At 27.4% G+C, this 24,233-nt stretch overlaps 1 protein-coding gene across 3 annotated transcripts in view; it reads right to left on the bottom strand.

Annotated features, from left to right (window-relative positions):
* Nucleotides 1–24,233, bottom strand: part of LOC105833781 (histone deacetylase 5) — a 90,959-nt gene that overhangs the window by 47,484 nt on the left and 19,242 nt on the right. For all 3 annotated transcript variants that reach the window (XM_012675757.3, XM_028194446.2, XM_028194445.2), the window contains exon 2: nucleotides 19,445–19,753. In XM_012675757.3, coding sequence (XP_012531211.1) covers nucleotides 19,445–19,499 — 55 coding nt within the window. In that variant the 5' untranslated portion in view covers nucleotides 19,500–19,753. The remainder of the gene's footprint in view (nucleotides 1–19,444; nucleotides 19,754–24,233) is intronic.

Below are 24,233 nucleotides of genomic sequence, written 5' to 3'. Positions count from 1 at the left end.
ATATATATATATATATCTGAAATATTATTCAGCGTAACATTCCTTTTTGTACAGATTTTGTAAAATTATAAATAAGCTAAATTTTAATATTAAAAAATAAATGTAGAGATATTTCCAAAAACATAAAATCTTTATTTTTTCGTTAGTTCAATAAAACATAATCTTCCTATATAAGATATTCTTGTCATTTTATAAAATGTGGAAAATAATAAACAAAATTTAAATAAAAAAACAATTAACAAAGTTTTCTAACTTAAATCCTTTAAAATTATATTTCAAAAAGTTAAAATTTAAAGATATAATATTAATTTAAAATTGTGATAATTAAATTTTAATCATTTATATGCAATGCTTAAAGTAAATTTGTGGAAAAACGAATAAATCTGGATAAATTCATATTTATTCGGGAAAAATATAGTTTTATTTATGCAAGAATTTCATAATACCCAACTTTATTTTCTTAATCTATATTTTTCACTCATACAAAATTAATTATTCAATTTTTGTCATGCAAACAAATTTTATAAAACGTTCTCTCCTGATGCGAGAAGAAAAATAACTTGAGATGCATTGTATGTCATGTAATGTGCTAATCGTGGGCGCGCTAGTCGCAAGTCGAGCTGCTTTGTGATTAGATAAGGCGTATTACCACCTCCTTTTCATACGTTTCATCCAAAACGTTTATCGCAAACCTGAGATGACGTCACGTCATTCTTAAGTTTCGAACAGCAACGAGTAAATTAATAAATGATAAACTTTATCATCGTAATTTAAGACAACAATGACTATCGGACTCTTATCATGTAACTTGTATTTAACTTATACATAGTTACTGATCAATCGATTATTATAAAACGTATTATTAAATAATATAAAATTTAAATTTCTAATAATCTAACAAATAATCTCTCAGAGCAAAGGCCCTTTCTTTTTAATTCATTGGACACATTATAATTTATATTTTGACTCACATTTGTAGATTTGCTGACCATCAAAAATTTTTTTAATTTTTAATGTAAAATTTATTTTCGTAAGCTTTATTTAAGTTAATTTTTAGCTATCGTCCAAATAATTAATATTTAATAAAATTTTTAATTCTACGTATAAATTTTATTTATTTTTTTTTTCACAAATATTTCAAAATTTTGCAAAAAATAACAGTTAACAAATTTGAATTAAAAAAAAAAGAGTTCATTATTTAATTAGATGTATTAAAAAATTAGTAATTAGATCGCTTAAGACTTTTCAATCACTATACATATATTAAGAAAAGGTTAATTCTATATTAATTGAAGGACATATTCTTAATCAAACTTGTTTATTTTAGATACAGAAAAATAGTAATGACACAATAATCCGACTGCTTCATATCGAGTGGTTTACATTCAAAAATGGAAAATAAATATATTTTTTAAATGATTAAATTTATTTGTGGTATATGTTCACTAATAATTGATTACTAACTGATAATTCAGTACTTTAAAAAAAAATCAATTAATGGTAACGTTGAACGTGACAGATCCAATGCTCTCTATAGCAAGTCGTATTTAAAATGTAAGAAAATGGTTTCTCTACTGTTTTATCGGTAGATTTTCTTCTTATTGAATTCTAATTACTCTGTTGTTAATTAATGGTTCAGTTGTTTTCGTAATGTTTCATTTATTTTTAAGCAGTTTTATATAATACTAAACGTTACCATGAGTTAATGAGTATGCACTGTAAAAAATTATGTAAAATTATCTAAATAATATTTGTAAAATTATATAATTTATAGTGAAAATATATGAAATGTTTTAGTATTCTTATTTCTAATTGTGCAAATATAATTTTTCGTTTAATATAAAGATATATTTGAACGATTTAAAAATTTTATATTTTATTATTAATTGTGTAAGTTTTATACATATTATTTATGTAACTTTACATACATTTTTGTAGTGTGTGTAAAAGACGACTTCATTCTTTTTTTAATAAGTTACTTAATATCAGACGACATATCACTTCGATCATTGTCTTGTGTTCATTATTTGGATCATTTAGATAGAGTCTACGCGTATGTACATACCATAATCACAAAGTTACTCAGTCTATTTTAAGACGAAGGCCGTAATAGTCCGGCGAGTGTTGACAGTCATCTCGATGACTTTAGTATCGCGTACGCTTCTGATCTATTATTATTTTCAATAATTGAAAATTAATCACAGTTTTATCAGCTGCGGCTTGTTACACCTGAAGAGTTTGCATACTTTGTGATTACACGGTAAAATAAAGATTGAGCAGTGCAACCATTTCTCGAAACTATATATTCTAAAAAACGAATAAATATATTGAAATCTGAGATTACAGAACGTTCGTCTTAAACAAAATTCAAAATTTTAATTATATAATGATTAAAAATATTTGAAAGCATTTTACTATTTACATAATTTTACTACAAACGTATCCTTTTAACATTTTATTAAATTTCATCATGTAATTAGATGTTTAACAAATTTTAACAAATTAACTAAAAAATAAAATATTTATGTATTATAAGTCAATGAAATAAAATGAGTAGAAATATTTTTCTAATTAATATTTTTGTTACTTATATGTATTACCAAAATGGTTCCCCAAAAATTTATTACTCTAAAAGTTAAAAAAAATGTTTTGCTAAAGAAAAATTAAATTCTATTAAAGAAAGATTAGTTGGAAACAATATATATTAGCAACATTATTTAAAAAAACGGAACATCAAATAAAAACAAGATATATTAATAAGTTCTTTATAAATTTTAATAAAGTAAATACCAAATTAGATCCAACTGAACATTTCACATAAAAGAAAAAGGTGTCTTAAGTATAAATTTTGATACCATAACATGGTATTAGATTAAACGAATAACCTGATGTAATTTTATAAATTGCAATGAATATAGTGTAAATGTCGCTGTACAGCGTACTTATTTTTGTTGCAGCCTATTTATAGAACAATGACTTTATCGCGGCAAAGAGTCAATAAATATTGATAATAATCACTGGTCTCCTATCACAAGTACATTTGTGCATGTATTTATGTATTTCCTCTGTCAATCTTGATACACAGCGGTGATTTTAAATGTGAAAGAAGAATTGATAAATCACGAGAAAGCCAAGTATAAATCCGCGATTCTTTGTTTGCGAAAATAAGATAAGATTTTAAAAATTTATAAATTATTTTCTTATGTTACCTAATCCCAGTAATAATTATCATTTGGAATAAATTCTACACGCAAAAAGATATATAAATGCAAATTATTTGAATTAAATAAATATTATTCTTGCTTCAAATATTTCATAAGTTTATATATCCACAAATTTGTCATAAGTTTATTGTAAGCATCATAGGAGTATATTTTAGAAAATTTGGAAAACACATAAATTGTTAGATTTAATTTTTTTCACTCTTCATGAAATTAAAAAAATCAGCCTTAGATCCAGTTGCACTAACATTATTTTGATTTTAAGCACGACTTAAATATATATATGTTTATCTTTATCTTTCTTTCTAAAGACAGATTTATACTCAAGTCTCATTTAAAATCAAAAAATAATTTTGGTACAGCCAGGCCTTAGTATTGAGGAAAAATGTTAGGATCTATTTGAAACAGAAGATAATAGCATTGATTTTATCACTTTAGGATGCAAATTTCATTAGGTTTGCGAATTTCTGTCAATCTGTTTCTATTACATGTATGTACAGTGTTACTGTATTACACACACACAAAACTGTAAATATTATATATTTTATTAATATTGTGTACATATTTTATACAATTACATGTAACTTTTCTATATAAAATTTGCTAAAACAAATTTTCAAAAATGAGAATACAATATTCTCTTGTAAATTGCATAGTTTAAACAATAGTAAGCACATTAGTAATAGTATTATTTCATGTTTTTAGCTTTTTAGAACTGTTTGATTTATATATTTTTCTCTTTCATATTTTCTTATAATACAATATGAAACAAAATCACTGTGCATAGACTGAATTATCTTTATGTATAGATTATATAGAATATAAATTATTATTCGCAGTGCTGTAAACGCCAAAACAAATGCAGTTTGAATAACTTTACTTATGGTAATCTTAATATCGCTGTTGTGGCATATCACGAGAGAACTACAAAAAAGTGTTAATAGCAGTTAATAGTAGTTAATAGCAGAACAGCAAAATTAAAGTAAAATGTAATCGAGCGGGAAAAAAACCCTAACTCTTCAACTATATTTGTGGATCTAAAACATAATGGGTTTCCTCCATTGTTCATATTTAATCAAACAGTCAAATTGTAATTATACCTATATTTTAGATTAATTCAAGTATAATAATTTTTTCAGTGAATTAATTCGTGACAATAACGCTATTGAAAGTAAATTCTACGGAGATTGCGACGTGATTCATCATTATTTAGAGCATGCTTCGTTTAGGAATATCCGGTACAAATCTGAAGGAGGCTAATTTGTCTTTTCCCAACTTCCGTCCTAAGATTTTTCGTCAGCGGCGTTGAATCCTTTCGAGAGCCGGCTGCGAAAGAATGCAACGGCTGGCAAACTGATGCAGCGCCTACGATAAAGTGAAATAGGCCGACCGAGGGACGGAAGGTGAGCGAGTGAGTTAGTGAACAAGTAAGGGAGCGAGCGAACGTGCGAGCGGAGGTCACTGCACGGCGCATTCCTTCGAGTCAAGTCCAAGGTTAATCCCAAGGAAGAAAGGGTCCCTCCACCGTTCCGTTAGTTCTCTCTCTTTGCTTTCGTGTATCGTGCTCGTGGTCTTACGCGTTTCCATTCTTCCATCGAGAAAAGGTGTGTCGAGATCATTGGGCACATTCAATCGCAGTTTGTCTAAAGGTAGACATACAACAACAGCAACTATTTATGAATTGAATTACAACGTTAAAATATCGGACGAAATTATCGAGTATTATTTATTAAAATACGTCGTATCAATCGCGATGATAGGTACCAATATAGCGATAATTATGGGATATGATTTGATTTTACCTCGTAGCCTCGGCGAAAAGAACCTATTGTGAGAACCTTGAACTTTGAAGTTACTTTAAAGAATCGTATCGTGATTAAGAAAAGATAATTATTAAAAATTATGCAACTAATTAAAAGCAGGTTGCATAATAGAAGTATATATATATATATATATATATATATATATATATAATGTCTGAATATAAATAATCTTTTTACTTAATTAAAAGAAACATCGATATTTTTTACCTGCATACCTACCTATAGAAAGATAATCTTTCACAAATTCACATCAGAGATGATAAATTATATATAATGCTAATCAAATACATGTATACAAATAGTTACAGAGTGTCTGGTAATTCTCGTAACAAGCCTCGTGTACAAATAAAACGAAGTAAAAACTAAGTCGAAAAGTCTTGTACCATTTTGCAATTTTCGTAATAGTTAACGAGAAATTAATTATTAAAAAACGTTGAATAAACCCGTAATGTAAACGGTACGAAATGTCATTTAAAAACTAATTTTTGAGAAATTACAATCACTACCGCATTAATCTGTTTTCCTTGCATGATTACTTTGAGCGCTTTTTTAAAAGATGTAATTTAATCTGTGGTTAAATTTTTTTCAAGAGTTATATTATAATAAATACAATAATAATCGAAAATTGCTAAAGTTATCATCATTAATATTATTATTATTACTTACATTTTATATAATCCTAATTTCTTATCAAATGTTAATAGTAATTTTTTGACAAATTACATTTTGACAAACAAAATCTATAAATTTTACAAAATTTATTAAAAATTTAAAAAGATGGTTTTCTTGTTTTAAACATTGTTTAAAAGAAACCTTTTATTTATGTCAAATGCATATTTTGGGGGATATACAATTTCTTTCAATGTTTTTAAAATCTCAAAATATTTTTTAACACTCAATTTAAAAAAATTCTAAAAGTCACCCCGTGAGTAAGCTCACATCTTAATGTGGTCTTGGTAATACAATATAAAACTGCATTAGATAGAATTATAAAGGTTAATATTGTAAATTAGCAAAAACATATATAGAAGTTAAAAATAAATAAAATTATGTGTACAAAGGAGTTAAGTGTAAATTGCTTGAAAGACTATAGAATTAAATGTCCCGAATTATATGTCCACTGAAATAATCAAGTTTATTAGTGTGTGAAGTTGGCAATTTTCTGCATTGCAAATTTTTATGCAAGTTCTTGCATCCGCAATAGTTCTACAGATTTTGATAATTTACAGCAATAATTTTGCTAAATTAATAAAAAAAATAATAGCTTGAAAATATAAGATGCTAATTTTCTACGGCACTCTAAATTTTGAAAGAACTAACTTTTATTATAAAATTTTATATAGTTATCGAAGATTTCTACAATTCTCGATGAAAGATAATTCTGACCTTTGATCATTTTTAAATAATTTTTAAACTCGTGCGCTAGCATCCCATCCCAAGAGTAAAGTGTCATATTATAGCAAATTCTAACCAACTTTTTAGCATTTCCCGATAGTTTCGCAATAGTTCCGACGCTTTCGACGAGAGTTCGGACCTTTAACAATATTTAAACAATTTTTTATTCCGACCGTTGGCATCGTATCTATGAGATGTATCAGGTACAAATAGTTCACTTTCTTGGCAGTTCTCAGCAGTTTTTACATAGTTATAATTACATACATGACCATTTCTAAATATTTTGCAAAGAATTCTGATAATTAATTATTTTTAAATAATTTTTTAAGTAGATTGTTATCATCGCACTTATGGGAAGTTCAATTAAGCGCAATTGAAAATTTTCAAACATTTTAAAAAAAACGTATTATTTTGGTTGACGTACATATACATATATCACTTAAATTTTGTATTATAAAGTTAATGATATCATCACTTGGATTTAGTATAAATTTTTTTCTTAGACGAACACATATTATACTTAGCAGCCTTTTTTATTAAAAAAAAAAGAGAAAGAGAGAGAGAGAGAGAGAGAGAGAGAGAGAGAGAGAAAGAGAGAATTTTGTTACATAAAATAGTAGAAAATATCGACCAAATTCTTGAGGTTTGTACACTGTTAAATTTCTCTAAATCATCGCTTTACCTGCATCCGGAAAACTTGATAGTTCAATATCATGAGTCTTTGGTATTATCTCTTTCTGTATATGTATATGTTTAATGATTGTCATCAAGATCGTGCACAAACTCGACAGTATGTATACCTGTGACGAAGGAAACGGCGTAATCAAGGCTCATTACACAATACGGCGTCCATTATATTTGCGGCTATTGCGTAACTGCGTCTAATCACTGGTGCTTGTCGTTTTGATTACGATTATTAGTTTCCGCGTACGAAAATATATGACACTTGCAGTCGCACGAGAAAAAGAGGAAAGAAAGAGGAGATGATGATGATGATGATGATGATGATGATGATGATAATAATGATGATGATGATAATTATGATAACTTTATTCATAATGCAATTTAAGATGGCACCTTTTTAAGCGTTAAGAAAAACTTAAAATCATACAAATATGGAGTAAATCACTATGGAATGAATGCTACACACACACACACGCGCGCGCGCATTTAAAAAAAAATAGAAAAAAAATAAAATAGAAAATAAATATAAATTGTGTGTTTGTATTCGTGCGCGCGCGTGGCGAGTGTGTGTGTGGTAGAAATTTTAAAATTCTGTTAATTACAAAGAAAAATGGATTAATTTCTGTCAAAACGTTAATTATACTGTATGTAAGTATAAGTGTAATATAAATTATATATGTACACTCTAACTCTAATTTTTAAGATTGCTGAACATAATATCTAAAAATCCATGAGAAATTTATTTTTCTCTCGATTAATCAAAATTTATCCTAAAAGGAAATAAGTCACTTTTAATACAAACAAATATTGTTTCAGATATTTAATTTTATTTCAGTTATTTAATTACACAATTCGACAAAGAAAAAAACATTAAAACAAGTCTAATCATTTCCTGTAGACTTTTGGACGCTGAATATGTTCTAAAATTGCTCCATTACAATTTTGAGAAATTCAACTCAAAAAAAGACTATTTTTATGTACTTCGCAAAATTATAATTACGATATATGACGTGCTGGACAACGATACAAGATTGAAAGCTCTTTGCAGCAGCGTGCTGCAAGTGGAGAAAATAGCGTGCAGTACTTTTTAATGATCAAATAGTAAAGCAAGTGCTGCTCGCTATCCCCTCCACTTGCACCACGCTGCTGCAAAAAACTGTCGATCTTGCATTGCTGGTAAAGAAGTTTTATTTCAATCAAAATAAAGTTAGAACTTTTAATGTTAGAACTTTGAACACTCAAAAGAAATTTCTTGTTTCGGTTATCATTAATAAGATAGTTATAATTAAATATAATGTCTATTTCAAAAAAATTGCTTGTGATAATCGATAAGAGTTGCTCTTTTGCTCTCTAGACTAATAATAATGATTCACATTCAAACCCATCCAGAATATATCAGACAAGATATCAGATTTTTAATTAATACGCTCTCTTGAAAGGCAATGGCAAACTACTGAAATAATTATCTTTGCTAAAACAATTAATTATCATGGAAGATGCATGTATCAAATAGAAACCATGATTTTCAATCAAAGAATTTGTGAGTGAGTGTAGAAAAGTTGTAAATTAGATTATTGGCAATTTATTAAGTATAAGTTTTTAATTATATTTATTTAAGTTTAAGGATTTTTTAAAGACATTCAATTTGATATCAAAATTTACAAATCTAAAATGGATTTAATATGACAAATGTCAAAATTAAAAAATGTTAGAATTTTGCAAAAATTGCACTTTATGTATACTATTATGTACTGAATACAAATCTAGTATCAAATTTAACAAATTTAAAAGAATAAAATTAACATATTTGGTCGATAAAAATTAAATTAAATAAAAAAATTAAATCAAATTTAAATTTTAGCAAAAAATTATATGAGCAGACTTTTTTAACTCTTCGTGGTCTCATTTCCGAAAAGTTTCGCGTTGGTTAGCCCATGTTTTTACTTGCTATATTGACAGTTTTCATTACTTTGACAAAAAATATTCTTGAAAAATAAACTTGAAACATTGATCTAAAATATTATCTAATAGCGAATGTAAAAATTTGATTTTAACATAAAAAAATTTGTAAGAAAGCTTTCGAAAAATGTTTCACTTAAAAAGTCATAACTTTTTCAATTTGATATTTTTCAATAAAAATTTAGCATAATACGTAAAAAATGTGTTACTTCAAGAAAAAAATTATTCCATAAGGTACGTTTCCAAAAAAGGTATTTATTTAACGAAAAAACTCTTAAAAAATTTTAGAATTAATTTGGTTGCCACAAGCGTACTACGCTTCGGCTTATGCCACGTGTCAAGACGCTTAGAGGAGTCCTTGAACTACAGATAGATAGCGCGCAAAGTCTAAGTTACGAAATAAATGACTTAAATACAGAACGCCAAACCTTTTTTTGGGGTCCATGGGGCCTCAGGTGATTACAAAGAGTTAATATATAAAAGAATTTGTATAAGAGAATTGCAAATAACTAAAAAATAAGGTTTTTACAAAAAAATGTTACACATAAAAATTATGTTGCTTTATGAGGAAAATAAAGTAGCGTACAATGTTTTATTTTCAAAGATTATTTCAAAATCTGTATATAAAGTTTTTAAATACATAAAAATAAAGTTATAAAAAATATATGTTAATAGTAAAGAATTACAATAACAAAAATAAATAATATACAGCTATTATGTAATTAAATGAAAATCGACTGATATATGAATAACACAAACTAATATATAAAGAAGGCTTTATTTAATCAAAGCAGATCTTATAAATATTATTTGCATATACCTTTACAATTTCCAGTAGCAAAAGATGTTACAATAATAAAATATCTTTAATGAATAGATTTGCAATACTTACATAGAAAAAAATAAACGATTTATTGTAAAAAACATAAATATAAAAATTATACGCTTATGTATATTTTGAAAAAAATATAATTTTATAGTTTTAATATTATATTTTTAATTATTTAATATAATAGTTTTAAAACCGATAAGATTAATTTAACCTAACATGATTCATAGAGGATTAAAAAATCATTCTCTCTATCAGCAGCATTATTTTGAAAAAGTAAGAATTGATTAGGTATTGAAAGTTTAAGTAGATATTGAGGATAATTAAAATAACTAAAACATCATCATCATCGGAGAACAACAACAAAGAAACACATTTAACAATCTAGCAACCAAATCTTGCATCCATAAGGATGCATTACTAGGGTGAAAAATACTCTTATTAAGAAGTAAAAACATAAATATATAACACAAGTAGAAAACCATACACAAATATGCTCGTAAAACTCAACAATAGTTTACAGTATTAGATGTTTAACAGTTTCATATGTTAATTTTAATATCTCTAAAAATTAAAATTTTTTTAAAGTCAGAGTCAGATTCAGCAGTTAAAAAACTACACAAAATTCATACCATTTTTATTTACCACTTTGAGAATCAAAATCGTCCCATTTCATTCATCGTTTTTTTTGGAGGGAAAAAACAATTAATATTAAAAAATGTTAATCTAAAAAAATGGAAAGAATATATAGTCAATTATTTTCTCGACTAGTCAAAATCATTTTCTATACAGGGTGTCTCACATCAGATATGCAATACTTCGTGGAAAGATAGACGGGATCAAGGTGAACATAAAAATCCACTATAGTTTTTGAATATCTCCAATGATAGCCGAGATATTAATTTTTCAAATTTTACGAATAAAAGTGCGCCGAGAAAAGCGCTGAGCCGCTCGAGCTTATAGCACTACTGTGTTAGTCAAGCATTGGCTGCCGACGGCAGCTCGAGCGGCTCAGCGCTTTCCTCGGCGTGTTCTCATTCGTACAATTTGAAAAATTAATATCTCGGCTATCATTGGAGATATTCAAAAACTATAGTGGACTTTTATGTTCACCTTGATCCCGTCTATCTTTCCATGAAGTATTGCATCCCTGATAAGCGACATCTTGTATAATATTTTAATAAATATAATTTTGTTCGATATTTAATAATATATAAATAAAATAATTCATTTACTGTTGCATTAATTTTGCTATAACTTTTTATATTCCATTTTACGATTCAAAAGATTCGAAAGAAGAATATTCCGATATTGAAGATTGGCGAATTTTTTATGCGGTATCTATTAATATGCGGTATCTAATTTATTTTAATGTTGAGAATACAAAATACGAAATACAAAAATTAAAATTTAAGTAAAAACTAGCTTAACGAAAAATTTGTCGATACAACAAGAATATGTGAAACCATTCGTATCGCCTCACATCTATATATACAAGCTTCGGCGCGCGAACTTATGCATACAGAAAACTGAAGCCAGAAATACCTAGCTGCTAGAAATTAAATTATTCAGGAAACTTCGTGTGATTCGCGGATATTCTCGGAAAGTGCTCGATCGACGCATAGAGCGAACAAAGTTACATAAAACGTAAATCGTGATTAAACGTATCAACCAAGATAAGAGACATTATGCAAAAAGCTTCTTTAAAGAGACTTCAGTTTTTCAAAACATTAATCACGCCTTTAAATTAACATGTCTAACATGCCTTTAATTAAAGTGTCAACAATAATTCTTGATTAGCAATTGCAGAAAAGAAATATATTGGTTTTTCGAATATTCATAATATCAATAGCAAAACTACATTTTTATTAAGAAAGGAAAGAAAAATATGTAAATCAAAAATATGTATACGTAAAATATAATAAATTAATTTAAAAATATTTTTATAACATTCAGCAAACGCATCTTTAATTTTTCTTATCTTCTTAAATATGTGGAATCTAAACTATTATTCTAATAAAATTATTTGTGCTAAAGATTGCACTATTAAAAAATTATGTAAAATTACATAAACAATATTTATAAAAATTACACAATTCATAATAAAAATATATAAAATTTTATAGTATTTTTATTTTTAATTGTTAAAATAAAATTTTTCGTTTAATATAAAGATATATTTGCACAATTAAAGATATAAAAATATTCAAAAATTTTATGTATTTAAAATCAATTGTGAATTTTATACATATTATTTATGTATTTTTACATACTTCTTTTTACAGCGTATACGACAAGGCAATTTTAATTAATGGTAGATACCATATTTATCAAGTTACTATATAATTAACAAAACACATGCGACGTAAAAATGTTACGTAGCATTTTGGAGGTACCATTTATCGTTTGTAATTACAGAATAGTTCACATCGGTTAGTCGATGTGTAAAATTATGCTTCCTTGCGCGAATCTATTTATCACAATTATATCTAATCAAGATGATATCGTTTCCGTAGAAATGTGCGGCAGTTCGTAGTTTTATATCGAAACAATCTGTTTTAATGCTTGTTCGAATAAAACTATCGATCCATATATTAAATTTTACAATTGTACGCGCGTATGAGCATACAGTGAAAACTATAAGTAACAATCAAATATTGTAGAATCGCTATAGAAAAAAAATACACGAGTATTATTCTATGTCCATTCAGAAATAATAAAACATCAAATCGTACAACAATAGCAACAAGACGCAATCTCTGTTAAAGATTGATAATTTATTATAAAAAATGTTTTTACTATAGTATTGAACACCTGTACTATTCAAGTACCGTTCAAGTACTGTTCAAGAACACCTGTACTAGTTACTAATGCAATATTAGTATAATACTCTTTTTTAATATAAGGAAACTTTACATAAGACATTCTGACCTTTGGAGGAGATAATAGCAAGGACCCAAAGTTAAAATACAGTGCTATTATGGTACGAAATTTCAATATCGTAACACTATCATCAATAATCAATAATAATCTACATATATTGCATTATCAATAGCATAAATTGATTCTTAATTTTGTACAGTAATAACTATCAAAAATCGATATGGATTTTCAAAGATTCTCTAGTGCAGATTACTACTCTGCCTCAATGTGCAGAAGAAAGTGTTGAGCCTTAGACGATTGTATTCATTGTAATATGTTACGTGATATTTTTTATATCGCAGGAAGTTTAGCCGCGCATCCCTCTGCTGGCGATGTCCCATACTATTTCGTGTTAGAAGACAACTTCAGTACAGACAATCTACTGTCATAATGGAATAATACTGACAATCAATATATTCTTTCTGTCGATTTCAATGTAGGTATGTTACCAAAAATATCCTGATAGTTTACTAGTTCAGTATTGATGTTTTGACGTATTCCTTTTTTAAATTTCAGTATGAATAATATAGTACTAAAAATCTATTGACAGTATATTATACTAGCACAATTATTTAATCTCAAACCATATATCGAGCTAATAACATCCTTCATTTTAATACTAGTCGAGAACAGACTAGTATTAAAATATAAAGTCCACTTTTCAATATAAAATCTCGGCAGGATTCAATAATAAATTAATAAATTAATTCTATTCCCACTTGGGTATTAATCTAATCAAGACCTTATTTTATTTTGCCGTATCGCGGTATGCATGATCCGGCCCAAGTCTTCAAAATGCATTACATTCTTTACCAATATTGAATTTGGATAACCGGATCAGAGAGAAGCATTAAATTCGGTATGCCCAATTTGGCCCTAATTTTTATTGGACTTAATTTACTTAATTTCTACCCGGGCATCTTGTTAATAATCATGATTGTTTTTTTTTTTTCGTGTAGAAAAGCTCAGTTTTATCATTTGCGTTTGGAAACATTAATTTTATGAAACCGCTATTATAAATTCGTTAGAAGCATTACATGTCAATGGCTGCGCGGCACGCATTCCCTGCACGAGTTCATCATTGATGTATTGAAACTCGTCACGGCGTTCGGTTCTATCGTGGTGTATGCTGTGACGGTAGGCTCTTTGTACCGGAACTCTGCGCGTTATAGTAGCGTGGCGGTGCTCTTCGACGCCTCTCCTCCTACATCGCGTCGCGATGCGTCGTTGCGAATAACGGACGACAGGCAAGCGCGACATACATTTTTAAAAATGTAGCACCTGGTCAACAGCGGAGTCAATGCATTCACCAGGCGGCCACATTTTAATGTCTGCCGCCACGCGTAAGGAAAGAATAGATATGACATTTCACAGCTTATACACTTGCCTCGTGTTGCGCTCGATATTCACCTGAACTTTGTCCATAGACACGGAAAGAATAAAAAAACGCGTGCGTACTCGATAGAAATTCGATTAAATTGTGAAATAATTCTCAATTTGTTGAATAATATGATAAAAAATACATTTTGTAAGCAGATATATCTCATACTAATATTATCTACAAATAATAATAAAAAATCTACAAATATTATCTACATAAAGTACATAACATTATGTTTTCATTCTTTTTTTTTCCTTATTTATTCATGCTCTCTCAGCAGTATTTAATTTTTAAAGTTTATTGCTCAAAAATTTATTGGCTAACAATATTATTATTCCTTATTTCAAATTAAAAATCGTTCTCAATGCAACGAGAAAAAATACTTCAAAATATTTTTAATACCACAAATCAATTGCGTTGAATTACATCAGAAAATTGGATTATGTAACAGTAAATTATAGTAAAGTTTTGATTTCAAATTTTCTAAGCCATGCACAAAATAAAAATGTATTTAGCAAAAAATTGTATAAGCATTATGCTCTTTAAAGCATTTTGTTTCTCTCAATCTGCTTATCGTTAAAAAAAATTGCGATGTGTGTGAAATAAGATCTTTGAATAACTGCACATCGATTTTGTGATATACGCGAAAAATTCGCGCATGTGCGAGACAAATTGCACGTCTACAAGTCACGTGAACAACTCGCGTGTCTCGTTATCTTATGTCTTTGTGAAAATTGGTACGCTATGCCAAATGTATAATCAGCAACTCGACGAACTATATAGGTGTCGGTGAGACTTTGTAACTTCATGCAAGATCTTGCTTTCATTAAATCACTGGCGTAGATTTTATTAATATCAATTTATTTTAAAAAGATTAATTTTACTAACTCTAGTATTCTTAAGTGTTGCATGCGCGCGCGCGCGCGCGCGTGTGTGTTGTGTGTGTGTGTGTGTGTGTGTGCGTTTAAACGTCGTAACTCTTGTATACTACACCTTAACATGATTTTAATCAAATTTGTTTTTCTTATATACAATATTTATTATAATTTTTTTTGTAAAATAATTCTCTAAAATTCCCAAAATTTCCAGTAATTTTACTAAAGTTTCAAATAAGATTTCCTAATAAACCTTGAAAATACATTTATATTTCTTGAAAATAAATTTTATTTTATGTGTCTTTAATATTCTTTAATCATATAATTACAAAAAACCCATTTAAGATTTAAATATTAAATTTAAGTAATAAAATACTAAAAACAAATGATATAAACAAAAATAATATATAATAATCTGTATGCAATAAGGTAAACTCGGATAAAATGGCCATAGTTTTTTTAAATGCAAAAAACATACTTTAATTATTATTATTTTTTAATAATGTTTGGTATATTATTTCACTGAAGCTTTAAGTATGTAAAACTATCGAATTTAAGAGAAAATACTCAATAAAAATTTTTTTATTATCAAAATATTAAAACATAAACATTGGCCATCTTTCACAACTTTTAGGGAAAAGATGGCCATAATATTATATTATAAAAACAATTGGATATACATTTTTTATGTATTTAACATTTATAGAGTAAAAAAACGTATAATTTTACGTATTTAATTTTATTGCCACATATTATCACATATTTAATTTTATTTTTAAACATTTTTAATATTAAATGTTCACACAACTTTAGGATCAATTTAACTCGTTGTCATTACTAAAAAAACATATATAATATGTTAAATTAAAATATTAGGTGCACAACTTAATTTTCGTCTTTTTAAATAAAATATATACATAAACATTTACCCCGAAATGTCATGGGCTATTTTGCCCAAACTGTGAGAAAGATAATCATAGTATTTATTTATAAAATAGAAAAGGAAATAAAATTAAAATATAATTACACATTACAATTTACATACTTTTGTTACGTGGGTACGTAACGTTCATTGCGACAGCACAACTGTAATTTATTCGACATTGTGGCAATTTCTAATAAACACGTGAAAAATTTTGCAGACAGTCAAAAGTAAAAACGTTATCTGACGTTCACAATATCGTTATTTCGAATAGTATACGCACATAAACTACAGTAAATATTGGTATCTTTGAAAATAATTACAAGAACACATTATTTAGCAATTATTGGAGAAATTATAGCTATTAGACATTTTTTCCGTATGGCCATCATACTCTATATGGATTTAACTCCGGAAATGCAGAATTTAAAAAGTAATTAACACACGACGCATTTAAAACGATATTATCTTTTTTGTTGTACACGATGTATTCACTAATTTTTTTTGTAAAAATTCTTATTCGTTCTGGTACGTTCCGATGTAACTATAGTTACTACAAGAGATTTTATTTAATACAACCCGAGCCTCGTCAGAGTCTGGCCGACTGGTTGCAATGCGTAGAGTGCGTCGATTACGAGCAAAGACAATTAGGGCCCACATTAATTAAGGTAATTTGCGCCCCACGAGCAACCTCCTACAAAGTGTTCTCTCCGGATGTTCGCACTTAAACCCTTCCTAACTGCTAATTACAATAAATTTTATACCTATCTCGATATCGGATTATTTTCATTCTAGTTTTTGTAGAAAATAAGAGTAATTCTTTTCCTTGAAAAAAATATCATTGACTTTATTAGCAACTATAAAAAGTAAAAAAAATATTAACTATATAGCGTGGCTGATTTAACATCCGAGAAAGTTTCACTATAATACTTGTAATATGTATATTATTTATTTCTTCATATTGTTACTTTATAAGAAGACATATGTAATGTAATATTAAATTAAATGCAAGTAAAAACCGTCTCATCTTCGTTAAATTTTGTAAAGTTGTGACAACATATACGTTTTATTGAATAATTTTTACTCGTCAGAAAAAAATTAAAATTAAAAGCTATGTTAGAAAAAGACAAAATATGCGGCTGTGGCTCGAAAGACAAGTAGAGGTACACAATTAAGATTCACACTAGGTTAGTAACAATTTGATTTAAGTCGATATAATTTTAGATTTTGCGCAATGGAGAATAAAAAAAAATTGATTGGGTTTCGCAGGTTTTAATCTTTCATTTTCACCGTCCACACTATTACTACTAGTTTGTTCTTTATATATAGCTGCACTGAGCTACTAAACTGCTGCACAAAACAAGTTCTCTTTAACTTACTGCACCAATTCAATAGTGCAGCTCAGTACAGTTATAAAAAACAGATCACACGAGTCTCACGCAGACTATATATGTTATGCAACACTAGTTACAGAAACGCCTTTTTCTTTAAGTATTATAATGTACACTACAAAAATTTTTGACATTAAAAAATACTATTTATAAAGCACATTGGACAAAACGTTCAAACACGGATCAATTTATTATCGTAGATTCACCACATAAAAGAGAATTCAATTTAGTGACAGTTTATAACAGTGAAATAGTTGTAATATTTGCAGCATTAATTTTTACAGGCGCATTCTAAATATAGACCGATTATAGTATTCTAAGTGTCTTAACATTTTGAATACTATGATGCTAACAATAAGTATTTAAGACGACCTAAAATATTTTCACTTTTGCGTTTATTCTTCTGCATATGCATTAAAAAATACAAAAAAATCTTTACGATGTTTAAATTTTGTTACAAAAAAAATTTTAATTTACATTAAAAAAAATTGTGTAAGAATTGAAAATATTTATAAAGGCATCATGCGCGCGCGCGCGCGCGTGTGTGTGTGTGTGTGTGTGTGATTCTAGATAAGATTTTAATTTATAATTTTATGATTTCAATCAACGATTCTCATCCAGATATAACAGACTTTTCTTGAAACATTGTATTGCAACTTTATTGCAATTTTGTTTTAGCCACGCATACACGATGTCATTGGCTGCGTAATTAAACAATTCGGAATAGTCACGCGATGGAAATTATGTTTCCCACTTTAGCTGGGTCAAAAAAAGATAAGTTGCTCGATCACATAATAGCAAATTATAGTCAGTAGATTGTGGTATCAGAACTTCTGTAACAATCTAAAGAAACTCAAATTTTTTCGATAATTTTATATGTCCTACCATTTCTACATGAATATGAATAGGCACATGATATATAAAAATCACTCAGAAATTATATATAATAAGAAATTATAACTTTTGTTTCAAATTTAATAGTTTTATATTTAATACTATGTATCAAGAGATTTTATAATATTTAAAATGTACTCTTGTACTGATGTTATAAAAATATAAAACTTGATAAAATAAAATTTTACCCAGACAGTAAAAACACAATCTTTCATACAATATCTTTTTATAACAAACAGATAAAAGTCTGTAAATACAAGCCACATTTGGCACTACTTTTCTAAGGAGACAGAAGATATTTTAAAGCTAGAGCACAGTTAAGTTAAAGATTTAATGATTTAAAGATTTAATATAATAATAAAATACTTATAGATATCGCTATAAATGTTATTTTAGTAATTATACAAGATAAGAAAAAAAAGGAAATTGTTTTTTGCTCGTATCTTTGACCAGTAGTCGATTGCTAAAATTAGAATATCTGTTATATAGGATATTTGTATATGTGCACGCGCGCGCGCGCGCGTCTGTGTGTGCGTTCCGTTATCATGTAAGTTTTAAACCAATTTCTCTTTCAAAAATTTAAACCGTTTTTTTACAAAATTTTTCATGAAAATTTTACAATAAAAATGCAAAAATAATATACTACCAATATATAGTAATATTTAAATAACAATCGCAAATAACAATCAAGCTTTTTCTTGATGTAAAAATAATCGTAAGCATTAGCATAGAATTAATAAGCGCCTCATCAAATAATCTAAAGATTCCTTAAAATACTTCTCTTTCCATTTTAATGAAAGAAAAAAAGAAAAAATGTAAACATTTAACCCAAAATAAAATATTAAAAATTTGTATATATTTTTCAACACAAAAAATTAATTTTAAATTATTTCTTAAATAAATATATGATTAAAATAAAATTTTAAAGCAGTTTTATTTTGGAGTTTATTGAAAATCATAAAAATAAATTTTCAAGAAAATAAAAAATTTACAGTTTTAAACAACGTTTTACAGTCTCTACTTAGAAGACATAAAAAACTAACTTTTCAAAGAAACTAAAAGTGGTAGGTTGGAAAAAGAGAAAACTTTTAAGAAGCCGAAAAAAAAACCGCTTCAATATTGCTAAACATACATTCTTTGATACGTACCTAGTTGATTCGTGTGGTGCATATTGTAAATAGTAGTACCATAGTCCAGGGCCATATGCCACACTCTTAAGTAGTATCCACTGAGATATTTTAGTATCCACTGCGGAGCACCATCCGGATATTTTTTACTTATTTAACATTGGTTATAACACTCGCAAAAGTAAACACCACGATTATCTTTTTGTCACGAGACGCAGATTCACGCTTCCAAGAAAATTAACAATTTACAAGTATCATTCTTGTCTTATCGGCGAGATTTTCTTCGCATTCGTCGCTTTCTATTGCTTTTTCACGCGTCCAAGAGATGATCTAGAAAAGAAAAAAAAAAGAATCATAATTTATCTGAATTCAAACAAATCAAGGAGTATCGTAAACAAGCAAAAACTTTTTAATAATTATTACAAAGAAATAAAGCTTATTATATTAACAATAATATTTGTGTGTGTGTGTGTGTGTACACATACATACATTATATATTTATATAAATACATACAAATATTATTGTTAATATAATGAGCTTTATTTTTTGTAATAATTATTAACTTATATATATATAAAATATCAACATTTATTTAATTACGAAATGTATAAAAGAAACAGTTGCTTTCACATATAGGCATAAAATCATCATATTTTTGATATTTAAGACTCCTTGTCTTTCGGTGCATATTGAATTTGTAATATCAAATACGAGAAATGACATATCAACAGCTGAATTTTTGTGTGCCCGTGCCATATCATAACTATTTATTGTATCTGGTACTGTAACTTAATTGTGACATTACAAACTTGTCAAAATATAGCCTTATATCACATTTATTTATTTATGTATTGACTATTAAGGAAAAAGGATAGCGTTCGTTATATTTTAGAATAATGTTCTACATTATTTCATCAAAATTTATTTTTATTTGTAAATGGCACAGGGGCAAAAATTGGGCTGTCAACGTGTCACTTCTCGCCTCTGACATCACAAGTTCAATATAGCAACAGTGAGAGGCCAAAAATCTTAATTTTAGAACCCCTTTACACATTCTACATCGACCTATGGTCAGTGAAAATGGGAAAATATCCTATGTCATATCTACACGAAAAAAAAGATTTAGTTCACATAACCAGAAATATTATTTAGTTGTAAGCAATATGGCTGCATCATCTAGTTATCTTTAAACGATAATCATGGTCATCGTTTAAAGATAATTAGATTGATATGACTTTTGACTTTAGTATGTCAACTATATCATGTAGTTGCGCAAAATCTGGTTGTAGTAACCAGTACATAGTTGGGACTTCTTTCCCATGGCTAAGTTAATTTATCCATATAGTTGTATCAATCGAAATGCTACGCTATAAAGCAGCGATGTCGAAAAACAAAAGCGATTCACTACGCACACAATTATAGAAATATGTACATGTGGATCGCTTGGTTCGCGACGCAACGTTCGCGTACACAGAAAGGGTGCGCATGGTGACTCGGTAATCTCGGTTAATTTGGTTACGGTTGATTTGAGCAATATGATTGGTCAAAATCTTATAATTACGATTACGGAAATGTACGTGCAATGCCCTTAACGTGGGTGAAATCATCGTGTCGTGTTGTCGCGCGCACAGTAATGCGCATTGACGTTGAAAAATGATGAAAGGTGACTACAACTAACAATCATTCAAGATATAAATAATTAATTTTTATATCACATCAAGACAATTTGTTTAAGTCAACCAAACAATATAGTTGTCATTAAATATTAGTAGTTGCAGTATCAAGAAATAGTCTGGTTGGAACAACCAGGTGTAATTATTGCTGCAACACAATTCAAGTCATTCACCAGTAGCTCTATGGTTGCAGTAAACACATACCTAGTTGTTCCATATTTTACTATAAAATCTGGTTGTGTCAACTAGATTTATATGTCGACCAACCAGACTGTTTTTTCCGTGTACGATATCATTATCAATGATCTCAATGCTCTCAGAATTTCTGCATTCGCATTTGTTTTATATTTCAACAAACCAACCAGCTACACGTAATCTAAATTCTTTTAGAAATATTATTCTTAAATACTCAAGAACTTACATTTTATTTAAAAGCCAAACAATGCTCAAACAGAACTCAATTATATGTATCATAAAATATTGGAAAAAGTATCATTATTGGCTTTTTAAAATCAACCTGTAATATAGAGACAATTGTTTTTATCAATACGTTCTATGTTTTTATAATATTATTATTCATAATTAAATTTCAAATAAAATAAATACTATTTTGTTTGCTTATTGAACCAACGCAATACTAAGGTTTGAGGATTCCGTAAACAATACTATCGACGAGAACACATTTATTGTCAGCATATTTCGCAATTAGTATTTGGTCATCAAAACACGCCGAGTAGAAATATCGCGATACAAAGTCTTAAATATAAATTTTTCATATAAGATATGTCATTATTGCCTTGAATCAAATGTCCGTTTCACTTTTGATGATAAATCGCGTTATCTATTTGTGGTACCTACGATTTTGCTAACTGTGATTACTTTCCGATATACACTGTCAGTAAAATCTACAGTTTACGTCACATATATTTACATGTAAATATTCGATGTTGGTAGTGAATTTTGTAATGTAACCGTATTTCGACGGTAAGCAAGAAAAAAACAAGAGTGAAGAAGATTGAAAGAGCGAGCAAGATAGCGTGCATTGAAAGATGTTGACCATTTTTTGTATAATACTATTACAATTCTTTAATATTATATTTTTAAACTAAATCTTATATTCTTTGGAAACATATATGTAAATATCATTTAAGTTAGAATAAGAAGATCCTTAGAAATATGAAAATACACATTAAAGATACTATCACTTGAGTCTTATTTTTTAAAATTATTTATTAAAAAGTTACGTTTTAAGGAATTATATATTCTCTTTTTAATTAGAAACATTTAAAAATTTTATACATTAAAAAAAATACATTTGAGACAAATTATATAAGTATTATTTGTGTTTATTAAAAAATTAAAGCTATTATCATTTGAATTTAACAGAAGTTTTTTCTTAGAGAAATAATACTTGTGCTTTTTAAAACGTACCTCTTTTTAAAAAGTAATTTTAGAGACTAGAATATTTTTTCAACACAAATGCATGTTTTTTAAAAATAAAATAATTACATTCATTCAATGATCACAAATTATTGAAAATAACTTTTGTTACGTATGCGTCAAAAGTGGTCCCAAAATTTACATAAAAAAATAATAAAATTATACAATAACATTGGACATGGTAACTTTAAATGAAAGGTTTATTATGTGCAGACTGATAGAAGAAATTTCAACATTTAATAAAATAAATTTTTCTGTAAATTGTGATTATTAATACTTAAGAATACCGTTTCCAAATGCAAGTCCTGCAAAAATATTGATTTAAATTAATAAAATAAGACTTTTTTACAGTTATAAAAAAGTTAAAAGATCTTCAAAACGATATTATTTGACTACCACTTGATATCTTAGCAATACAATACCAACCAAAATTTAAAAACAGCCTGTTTCATAAGTTTATCATTTCTCCTTTCTAATCAAAGACAATAAATTTTGGCAAATACTCAAATATCCATGCCTTAAAATAAATTTCAAAGAACAAAATAACGAATAATTTGGCTTAAGCAAAATAAATGGTCATTTTTTACTATAGTCTTAGGTAAATATCTTTTGAACAAATATATAACTGAATCTAAATAAACTATTGCTCGAATATTTACTAATTTATGTAATTATTATTCATTAATATATGTAAAAAATATTTAATTTATAATGCTACTGTCTTTTAATAATTAGAATAATAGCAAACAAAAAATTAAATAACTTCTAAACTAATAGAAAAATTGCTTACTCAAATTTCACATAGATACTCATATATATACAATAATAAAACAATTTATAAAATTTTTATATTTGTAATAAAGTGATGTGCATCCTTAGGATCAATAAAAATAGCTACTCTAAGAAAATAGACAAGTGTCCAATATTCTTGCTAATGATTATTGCGATAAGTGACGTGTGTCAAAGTTCCCGAATCATATATTATTTATTTTTCTGACGTTAATTATTTAAAGGTTAAGTAGTATCGTTGTTTATGTTTAACTTTATAGTATCTTAATACTAGCGCGATAACCGTCGATTTTGCACACGTGCTCGGGATGTATGATTGATGAGATAGAAACGATATTGTCGAAAGAGTGAAACATGAGATGTTAGAATATCTTATTCTCGTCGTCATAGACACATTTTATACACTTCTATGTACAATCGATTTGTTGCGAGAATAAAGTACTGGTCGCGTGATAAGTCATGGGTCTTCTTCATTTATCAAGCAAAGTCGACTAGCATTAACATTGCGAAATCGCGTAATTACGTAATACAAATTTTATATTTTTAGACCGTAAATGGAAATTTTCTGTATTCAATACACAGAATTCGTATTTTTTAAACACAAATATATAAAATAAATCAATAATAATGTATAAATTATTTTTTATTTTGTATTTCGTAATAATTATAATTGACACATGAGAAATTTAAAATATTTCCAACTCTTACTATAACTTGTTTTAATAATATTCATGAATTTAAATATACCTAGAATAAACTGCAATAATATATATTTATAAGCAAAATAAGGTAAGTTAATATTTTTAAAACTGAATTAAAATGTAATTGTTTATAAAATTCATTAAACGTTACAAGAATAAAATCATTTATTAATCATTAATCGGACAAATAAGAGTCAAAACACACG

The sequence above is a fragment of the Monomorium pharaonis genome, chromosome 2 (genome assembly GCF_013373865.1).
Source record: "Monomorium pharaonis isolate MP-MQ-018 chromosome 2, ASM1337386v2, whole genome shotgun sequence".
Taxonomy (NCBI): domain Eukaryota; kingdom Metazoa; phylum Arthropoda; class Insecta; order Hymenoptera; family Formicidae; genus Monomorium; species Monomorium pharaonis.
This window is presented reverse-complemented; position numbering and strand designations above follow the sequence as displayed.